The following is a 10,863-nucleotide window of genomic DNA, read 5'->3' on the forward strand; positions in this document are numbered from 1 at the left end:
ATGTGGTTGGGACCCAATTATTGTTTCAAAACCAATAATTCCCCAACCACCCCTTGTCCCCAACCCTACTTCCAAATATAATGACTTTCTTCGCCCCCATTCATATTTCATGGCTAATCCAGAAATAGATGTTCTCTACTGCGGTGTTGTCACATCCCTTGAATGGCTTCTCACCTTTTACCAAATTTGCTGCACATCAGTCCATCTGTTGTTTACGGAGAATAAATAATTAGTTAATCTTTTACAAATATTGGTGTTTGCACTCATTTTTGTTCAAAATTAAGACGACTAATCAACCAATCCTACGGGAAATGGTCTCCATGCAAAATCTATTTCTGGTAAAACATTATACATGTAATCACCAATCACTTAAAGTTTAATCTTTATACTTGATTTACAAACGACTGAGTTTAATAACTCACTTTTTATTGCACCATTTCGTGCGAGTTGTATAAAAATATTTGGAAAATGATAATCAATTCATGCATGTAGCTCACATCCTGAATTTCGTGGGTTCACCCCCATTTATCTCCTAATAAAAGCTGATAATTATGGAAAGAAAGAAATTGACTCATGCCAAGAAAAGTAGGAAAGCAAGTGGAAGCCGGTGAGAGCACTCTTACGGATTCAGAAAGTCCATACATGCATACCCCCATGCATAGTTGCTGTCCGCGAAGTGGACCTCACCCAAACAGGTCGGAAACCCTAAAACCAAAAATATATCAATAGAAAACAGTGGTTGACGTTGACCATCGACCAACCCTTGCAACTACGGTGCTGACGTGTAAAGCCATGAACGGTTGTTTTGTGACTCTCAAGGCCTAATGAGTACTCTGCCCTACCAAGTGTCCTTTTCACACTCATTCTTGGAGGCTTGGAGCAATAATGAAAAATCATTTGGGTGGAAAATTTACATTCGTCTTCTAACAGTCAGGACTCCGTAAAGGATCCGGATTTAGAACTTTGGCGGCTTGTACCAAATTTTTCTGTGGTAAACAACTTCCTGATTTATTATATGCATGAGAAATAAAAGAGCACTTGTGTCTTGACTTGAAGAGTTAAGCACCAATCTCCAACATTAATCCTAGTTGGTTGGACCACTGAGATTGTGGTCACTCCCAAGTATGGAGAAGGACTTCCATGCAGGCAAGAAAAATGTTAATGCGTTGGGGTTGAGTGAGGAGAAGGACTTCTATAGTTCCATGCAAGTGAGGCACATTAATTGTATTGGTTCAATTTATTTAAACTGAAGCGATAGAGTTTCATTATCACAAACAGATCAATTACAAGGGTTCCAAATCAGTATATATGCTTTAGTGATCAATTTATTGATCTGGAGGTAATTAGCACAAAATGCATTAGAATGACCTTTGACTGCGTACCATATAATCTCTTCATAACAGGACAAATTAAATTAGAAATCTCTGAGTGATATAGGCTCATATATATTAAACTTTCCAAAATACTCACTTATGATGATGACATTTTTTGGCTAAAATTTCTATTGCAAATACACATTAAGCATAGATGCTTATCAATGCATATTGTCATAACCTTTTTTGGCTTTTCCACTTCTCACTTCCTCTTCTTAGAATCTAGGATTTAGGCAAGCTAGGATTGTTATACATGTTTAACAAACTAGATCCATAAAAGCAGTAAAAAGTTAATGCATCTCTTTCTTTTCTATAAATGTCAATGGAAGAACAATCAAATAACTCTACTGGTTTCCTTATGGACTGTTGGGTAACTATTTCATTTTAATTTTTTTTTTAAGTTTTCTTTTTCAACTAAATTCTCATTTGGTAACTATGTACTTTTAATTTAAAAGAAATGAAAACTGAAATAAATAAATAAAAACTGAAAACTACTTTTTTGAGTTTTCAAAGTTTGACCTTGAGTTTTCAATTTTTGAATTTCAGTTTTCTTTTTTATTTTAACTGAAAGTAGTTACCAAATGAGATTTCAGTTTAAGTTCCAAAAAGTGAAAACAAGAATTGAAAAATGAAAATGAAATGGTTGTCAAACGGCCCCTTACCTCTTTCAATTTAGTGCCACCTAATGTGTGTGGAGTAGCTAGTAGTTAGTTGTTGCATTAAACTTTAAAAGCTTAGATTGTACTTATATTTATAAGATATACGATAATAATCAGTGTGACATGCCTCAATGTTGTTGATTGCCTTAAGGATTAATCAATCGGGATAATTGATGTCAAATAAAAATACGAGGTTTCAAATATGTGAAAAAGTGAAGAAAAGAGGTTGGAAAAACTCTTGTGTATGAGTAGTGTTACTCGATATCAAATCATGAGGTTCACCATGTGGTTCAATATTTTAGTTGATAAAATGTTGAGTTTCCACGTATACGTTATGAGTTTGAAACTCTCCCCTTCCTTAAATTATTGTAACAATTTTGAATCCTCCCCTTCCCCTTAATTTTATTTTTTAAATAAAATCATGAGGTTCACAAATTCGTTGGCAATGACTCGTCTGGTTATGAAACAAATTAGCTAGGAATCTATTGAGTCAGCGACACCACACACCTGAATGTTTGTAAAGGAAAACTTTGATTGACCAAACACATTAATAAAGTATACATTGATGTTAAATATGTCGAATTATTACATACTTAGATGGAGACACATGCCCACTTGATTTTTTCACTTAACTTGTTCCGAAAGTATTTAGTTTCTTTGTAAAAACTGTACTTGATCAACCAATAAAGCGTGCATATGGTTTCCTGTTTGTCGGCAAATTAAGAGGAAGGTGCAATGAGGGTAAGGTTAATCCAGGTCGAAGAACGCAACCACGCATCCTCTGCGTGCAATGTCAAAAAACGCCTGCAACGGCTGGAGTCCACCCCGGAGTGCGACAATGCCGGAATACAGGTCCTCAATCCAGGTCCGGTTCCATCGTCCGGCATTGCGGTTCTGGAAAAAAGTATCTCGGACTTGCCAAGATGCTCTTTAGCAGATACAAAGCTCGAAACTCTGGGAGACCCGACCCAGCCTCGTAAATCCTGTTCAAGCGCTCGAAAGCATACATAACCCTATAAGTAGTGAGGGAAAGGCTAATCGGGGCAAGCTTGTAATGGGCCAATACCTCCTTGATGAAACCAACAATTACAATTAAGTTTTAGTTTTTATAAAATGAAAATATTTTTTTTCTACCGTCTGTCAACTCTCTTTGCCGTCCGTGTCATTTCTTGTCCATATTCTTTCTGCTCTCTTGTGTAGGTGGTTGCCTCCCTCTGCCTAAAATCTGGTTTTGTGATATTTCCATGGATACCATTTTTTTAGTAGTGGTGGGCATGGTTCAGTACGGTTTTGAGTGAAACGGAAACTAAAATAAATAAAAAAAATTACGGTTTAGTTCGGTGCGGTTATGAAACTAAAATTGAAATGCAACCAAATCATTTGGTTTTGGTTTAATTCGGTTTCAAATGGTTTTGGTTTAGTTTCACACCATTTGCAAACTTTTGTAGGGAATTCATCTGGGCACAACGGCAATCAGGCAAATTACTTAATGGTTAGGCCAATTACATGTATTTAGTGGAAAACTTAACTGAGATCTAGGTTCATTAGCTTGGAAATCAAAGTTCATCTCGAAGTAAATGATTCATCTGTATGCACAAATCAATAAAATTACAACATGAGCTATATGATCATTTAAAAAATCAGAGAAACAACATAACAATGAATAATCGATTGTTACTTGACAAATATATAGCAGTAAGGGTGTCAAGGAAGAGATTTTAAAAATAGGAAAGTTTACCATGACCTCTAATCAAACCTATGAATCCAACAACTAATAATTGATTTATACAAGAAAACAAATACAAATTACAGAAAACAACAAACAAATGAATGGTTCGCAATGTGAAGAGAAAGGGAGGGATGTATAGATTGAAAACGGCAAACAAATACAAATGGGGAACAATAGCGCTTCAGTCCATACTAAATGTATGGATTCAAACAAACACCTAATAAGAACACAACACGTATTATGGGTATTCAATTTAATATTTTTTTTATCTTTTACGGTGTGGTTCAGTTTTAGATGAACATAACCGAAACCAAACCGTTTTTTCCCATTATGGTTCGGTTTTGAACCAAAACCGTTTCAAAACCACAAAACCAAACTGTTTGGTGCGGTTCAATTTGGTTCATGTTTCAATTTCTGCTTTCGGTTTCAAGTGCCCACCCGTACTTTTGAGTTTTGAGTACACAGATCTGGTTGAAGTGAAGTCTCCATCTACTCGACTCTTATTTGCATAAACTTTTTTACACCAAAACCAGTTCTTCCCCCGTATATTCTCCAAAACAAATTTGCAGCATCTATTGTGTCAAACTCCATCCCTATACGAGGAATGAAATCAGCAAACTTGTTAATGGACCTATTTAGAACACTCTCATTATGTCATCTGTCTCACTGCACATGACGAAAAAGAAAGCAAATTCTTAATCATTGATAATTTTTAGTAGGAAAAATTAGTATCCGGTCTCTAGTTACTAATGTTTATTAACTGAGACATTATTAGTTTCAAATTTTAATCGAAGTCCTGTATTAATGATTTTACATGTCAGTTATATAAATTGAAAAAATAAGAAATAGTAACTAATTTAGAGTTTTAATACTCATACCTTTATTAAACTCTTAATTAATTTCAATTCAAAACATTTCAGAAATAAAAAATAAATAAAATTATAATAAGTTTGTATTCAGTAATTTTTCATAAAAAGATATTCCATTTTTTAAACTTAAATGTACCCATTCATAGAATTTTATAATTTTTTAAATTTTAATGTACCCATTCTTAAATATACTAATTTGTTATATATAATATGTACCCTTTTAAAAAATATAGATGATGTAGCCTATTTTATTTGACAAGGTTAAAGGGGGCCGGCAGCAAGGGTAGAGAGATTGAGAGAGATGTGTTTGTAGAATTGTAGGGGAATGTGTGTGTTATCCCTCCTACATAGTGCCTTTATTTATAGTAGTGAAATTCCTTCATCCCCAAGGAATACAAGTTGTAACAGGAAAGGATAACTATAATCAAATCTAATCTAGGATTTACACAATCACACTTAAACTAGGAAAGTTTACAACACTCCCCCTTGAATGTGTTAACACTAAAGGTAGATTTAGCATCATGCAGAAGTTGAGGAAGTTGACTTGTCGGCACTGATTCTAAGGAACAACCTTTATTCTCAATAAGGTAGGAACTTGCATATGTAAGTGAGTCTCACTGAAAAAGAACCCTAAGGCTATGGCAAAAACCTGAGTAGGGACAAAATCGATAGTTTAAGGAAAAATGTGTGAGAAATGCAAAGTCAAAAGAAACGTTTACGGGATGTCATCAAGGATATGACCACCCCAAGGTGGGTACCTCGTCAAAACCTAGTTAGGTAGCAAAAACTCAGTGGGAAAAATGATCCTAATTGTAGGGAAAAAGAGTACATTAAGATTAAGCAAGTATTCTTTAGGATACTTCCCCTGAGTTTGACATGATTCCAAAGAGAAATAGCAATGTTACAACTTAGAAAGTTTACGCATACTAATTCCATGAACAAGCCTCTGAAACGTCATATTCGGTAGTGATTTGGTGAAAAGGTCCGCCAGATTATCTTGTGAATGAATTTGCGTGACTTCAATCTTCTGATGCTTGGTGTTGTCTCCTTTGATATAACCCTTCTTGAGTTGTTCGTTGCATGCTGCATTGTCTTCAAAGATCGTTATCGGGACATCAACGGCAGGGTAAAGATCATAGGAGCTTCGAATATGGCCTATAACTGCTCTCAACCAAAAGCATTCCCGAGTTACTTCATGTAAGGCGAGAATTTTAGCATGGTTAGACGAAGTGGCAACTAAGGTTTGTTTAGTTGACCTCCAAGAGATTGCGGTGCCTCCAATGGTAAAGACATAACCCGTTTGAGAATACGCCTTGTGCGGATCAGACAAGTATCCTACGTCAACATAACCAACAAGGCGAGAATCGACTCGAGAAGCAGAGAGTGTGGCATCACTCGAGGATCCGTAGGGATAGAACAAGCCCAAATCCGTAGTACCCTTAAGGTAACAGAATATGTCTTTCACACTAGTCCAGTGTCTGCGTGTAGGTGCATTACTGTATCTTGCCAAAAGATTAACAACGAATGAGATGTCGGCTCTAATGCATTGAGCTAAGTACAATAAAGAGCTTATCGCACTTAGATAAGGAACTTCAGGCTCCAAAATCTCTTCATATCCTCATTCGGACGGAAGAGGTCTCATTTTGCATCTAGGGATCGAACGACCATAGGAGTACTCGAAGGCTTCACTTTATCCTCATTAAAGTGGTGCAACACCTTCTGGGTGTAGCTCGATTGATATACTAGGATTCCATCCGAATAATGCTCTATCTCGAGACCGAGACAGTATCGAGTCTTACTTACATCTTTCATCTCAAATTTCGACTTTAGGTGCGCGGCAGTTCTCGCGAGCTCTTCAGGAGTTTCGATGAGATTCATGTCATCAACATATATTGCAACAATCGCAAATCTGGAATGTGACTTCTTAATGAATACACAAGGGCATAGTTTGTTATTCACATATCCCTGACTAGTCAAATACTCACTCAGACGGTTATACCACATTCTTCCGGATTGTTTCAAATTGTAAAGTGAACGTCTTAGCCGAATTGAGAGCGTGTTATGAGGTTTGGAAATATTTGAACCAATCAATGTCTGTCATTCGGGAACTTTCATGTAAATTTTTGTATCAAGATCTCCATAGAGATACGCGGTTACTACGTCCATCAGCTGCATACTCAGTTTTTCGGAAATTACCAAACTGATAAGGTAGCGAAAATTAATGACATCCATAACGAGTGAATAAGTTTCGTCATGGTCAATCCCGGGGCGTTGTGAGAAGCCTTGTGTAACAAGACGAGCTTTGTAACGCATAATTTTGTTATTCTCATTACGCTTCCGAACTAAAACCTACTTGTAGCCAACGGGCTTCACATGTGGAGGAGTATAAGCTACAAGTCCAAACACCTTACGTTTCGCAAGTGAATTGAGTTCGACTTGGATTGCTTGTTTCCAGTTTAACTAATCAGTTCTATGTTGACATTCATCAATGGAACGCGGTTCAATGTCATTGCTTAACATGATCTTAATAGTTAGCAAATGCTAATGCATCGTCGACAATCATCTCATTTCTATGCCATACATCATCTAAGCTAGCATAATAGACTAAAATCTCATGATTCTCGGGAGGAGGATTCATCTCTTCAAGGACGCTTCCATAATCTAGAATTTCCTCATGAGTTGGATAGAATGAGTAAGCGATGGTCGAATTCATGTTAGGCTCTTCGGGACCTTATGCTGTGGATTTCCTCTTCTAGGGGTGTGAATCCTTTAAACCAAGGGGCTGCCACACTTTTGTGTAGGCGAAGATGATTGGCTAGCCACTAATGTACGTGGATCACCAATATTGACGCCCCGAGCTTCTAGGAGGGAAGTCCGTCGTACATTTGGTACATCCATCTTTGCAGGCATATTCTCAACTGGAATATGTGATCTTGTCATATGTGCTAGATTGATGAAAGCATCTGGCATGCTCTGAGCTATGCTCTGGAGATCTAATATGTGCTGCACTTTAGTTTCAAACTTAGCGATGCGCGGATCTAAATTAGACAAAGTGGGAATCGCCCACGATAATTCACGTCATTTTTCAGGAACGTTAACATTCTTATGTCCCCCTAACGATGGGAAGACTGTATTATAAAAGTGATAATCCACGAAATGAGCACTAAACAGATCGCCTGTCAAAGGTTCTAAGTAACGAATAATTGAAAGAGAATTATATCCGACATAGATTCCCAGCCTTCGTTGAAGACCTATTTTTGTACGTAAAGGCGGCAAGATCGGCACATATACCACATAGCAAAAAACGTGCAGATGCGATATGTTGGGTTCGTATCCGGTAACCAACTGAAGGGCACTACATGATTGTGTTGTAACAGGCCTCAGGCAGACTAACTTTGCTGCGTGCAATATTGCATGACCCCATGCAGCGATTAGGAGCTTGGTACGTATGACTAACGATCGAGCAATCATTTGTAAGCGCTTAATGAAAACCTCTGCTAGGTTGTTCTGGGTGAGAACATAGGGTACGGGATTTTCAACTTCAACCCCAACCGATATGTAATAGTCATCAAAAGTTTTAGATGTGAATTCTCCAACATTATCCAATTGAATAGATTTGATCGGATAATCAGGGTGGTGAGTCTTGAGCTTGATAACCTGAGCCAACAATTTGGAGAATGCAGTGTTCCTTGTGGACAACAAGCACACAAGTGACTAACATGTGGAAACGTCAACCAAAACCATGAAGTATCTAAATGGTCCGCATGGAGGGTGAATCGGTTCACAAATGTCCCCTTGAATCCGTTGTAGAAAAAAAATGGGAAGATTCGAACGAATCTTGTCATAAGAAGGCTTATTAATAAGCTTTCCCATAGAACATGTTTGACATGCGATTCCTTGGATCGAACCTAGGCTTCGAGTTAGTGGATGCCCATGTGTTGATTTGAGGATTCGACGCATCGCTATTTGTCCAGGATGTCCCAAACAATCATGCCAAAGTGTAATTTCATGCGCAGTCCCAGTAGTAGGGCCGGCCATATAGTGGCATTTTATGGGGCGTATGGTCGTAGTATACAGACCACTCGGGATACGCTTTATCTTTTCTAGAATATGCTTCTAACCATATTCGAAGGAAGTTATGCACATAAATTCAACTATATTTTCTACGTGGGTTTTAGTGTGGTAATTGTTATCTCTAATGTCCTTGAAACTTAACAATGTTCTTCCAAAATGTGGAGAATAGAGTGCCTCAGCAATGGTCAAGATTGTACCATTAGACAACATTATACGTGCCTTACTGTATCCTTCTATGAGGTTGGATGGGCCTGAGAGGGTTGTCAGAGGTGCATTCTTAGGTATGAAGTTAGTGAAATAGATGCGTTCATGCAATACAGTGTGCGTGGTTGCACTATATGCCAGACAACTAACTTCCCCACTAGTCATACCTAGAATGAAAAATTACTTTGAATTGGTCACATGCATAAAAGTTATGAAAACAAATATCAATTCAAAATAATTTCATTTATTCAAGGATGGTAATTAATTAAAGCTTAATATCCAAAAACAAATCACCAACAAATAATCCAAACATAAAGGAAAAATTGTTCAAAAATCAACCAAAAACAAATAGGGGTTTAGCCACTAGGTGGTATTCGGCCCCATTATGCAATTTTAACTAACTAAAATTGTTTATCTCTAAGATTCTAATCTTCCATCGGGATGGTATCCTCATGAAAGTCAAAAACCTTCATCTTTGTAGTCTCCAGTTCGTTCACTTGCACAAAGTTTGATTCAAACTTCTTATGATGAGAATGATATTCAGCTACAACCTTCGGGGGAGCTCAGCAAACATGGGACCAATCGTCCTTTGAACCACAGCGATAACATATGTTTGCATCCATGGTTTCAGGTGCTTTGCCCTTATTCTTGAAGTTCGGGGCCTTGGGAGCGAGGTTTGAGCGTTTTTGGGCTTTGTTTCCTCCCTTGGACGGGCCTTGACTTTGTTGACCTTGGTGGGATGGCTTTTGGCTGCCCCTACCATGCCTCTTTTGGCGTTTTTGGCCTTGATTTGTACTATAATGTGCTTCAGGCACAACAATGGCCCCAATAGGTCGAGCTTGATGATTCTTCATCAATAGCTGGTTTTGCTTTTCAGTGAGAAGTAAAACAAAGATCAAATCCAAGAACTTAGTAAGTTTCTGAGCTCTATATTGTTGTTGCAGGACAATATTAGAAGTATAGAAGGTCGAATAGGTATTCTCTAAGATATTCTCTTTGGTCAAAGTTTCATTACAAAACTTGAGAAGTGATCAGATTTGAAAAACTTCAAAATTATATTCATTCACAGACTTAAAGTCTTGGAAGTGCAAATTCTGCCAGTTATGTCTTGCTTCAGGCAAGAATATGTCCTTTTGGTGATCAAAACGATTAGCCAAAGTGACCCATAATGCACATGGATCCTCCTTAGCAAAGTATTCAGTTTGTAAGGCGTCGTGGATATGTCTTTGGATGAAGATCATAGCGTTGGTTTTTGTCAGCTTCGTTAATAGGGTTGTCCGTTTCTTCTTCAATGGCGGGATGCAAGTTCTTTGCAGTGAGGTGGAGCTCCACATCTTGAACCCACTTGAGGTAGTTTCTTCTAGAGACCTCCAAATCGATGAAGTCGAGTTTGTTCAAATTCGACATGTTCCTATCACAAAGTAGATGGACAAGATGTGGTTAGTGTAATGGAGAAAAATCAATCCATTCATATAGGAGTAGAACATACAGGTTCTAATAGACATGTATTGGTTTAATTTTGCATGAAAAAACTCCAGGTTTTCATGGGTGATGTTTTTAAGTGAAAACTTCAGGTTTTCAAACAAGGCATGTTTTTTAAGAAACTTCAGGATTCAAAATAATTTATGAACTTCAGGTTCATATGTTCTTGCAGGCAAACACAAATATATACACAAAAATATGCAAATGGAACTTCAGGTCTACAATTATAATTGAATTAATTATTTGGACTTTGGGGCCAAATTTAAAGTGTGGGTAAAAAATATAAAACCTAAATTGTTTAAAAGTTATTAAACAATCGAAACTCGGGGCCCAAAAATAGGCCAAAGCCCACAAGTGGGCTAAGCAATTTCAGTCCGTGTAGGCCCAAAAATTGGGCTGGGGTGTCTTGAGTGTAGGCTGCAGGCCCACGGGGAGAAAAAAAAAAGAGAGTTTTTTTTTATTTTTTACTGGAG

The 10,863-nt window shown here is 37.4% G+C and overlaps 1 protein-coding gene across 1 annotated transcript; it reads right to left on the reverse strand.

Annotated features, from left to right (window-relative positions):
- Positions 1-6,268: 6,268 nt before the first annotated feature.
- LOC137726603 (uncharacterized) lies at positions 6,269-6,634 on the reverse strand. The gene has a single exon (XM_068465543.1). It carries the CDS (start codon positions 6,632-6,634, stop codon positions 6,269-6,271), a length of 366 nt encoding a protein of 121 aa, XP_068321644.1.
- Positions 6,635-10,863: the final 4,229 nt, after the last annotated feature.

Source organism: Pyrus communis, chromosome 1 (assembly GCF_963583255.1).
Source record: "Pyrus communis chromosome 1, drPyrComm1.1, whole genome shotgun sequence".
In the NCBI taxonomy this organism is placed as follows: Eukaryota; Viridiplantae; Streptophyta; class Magnoliopsida; order Rosales; family Rosaceae; genus Pyrus; species Pyrus communis.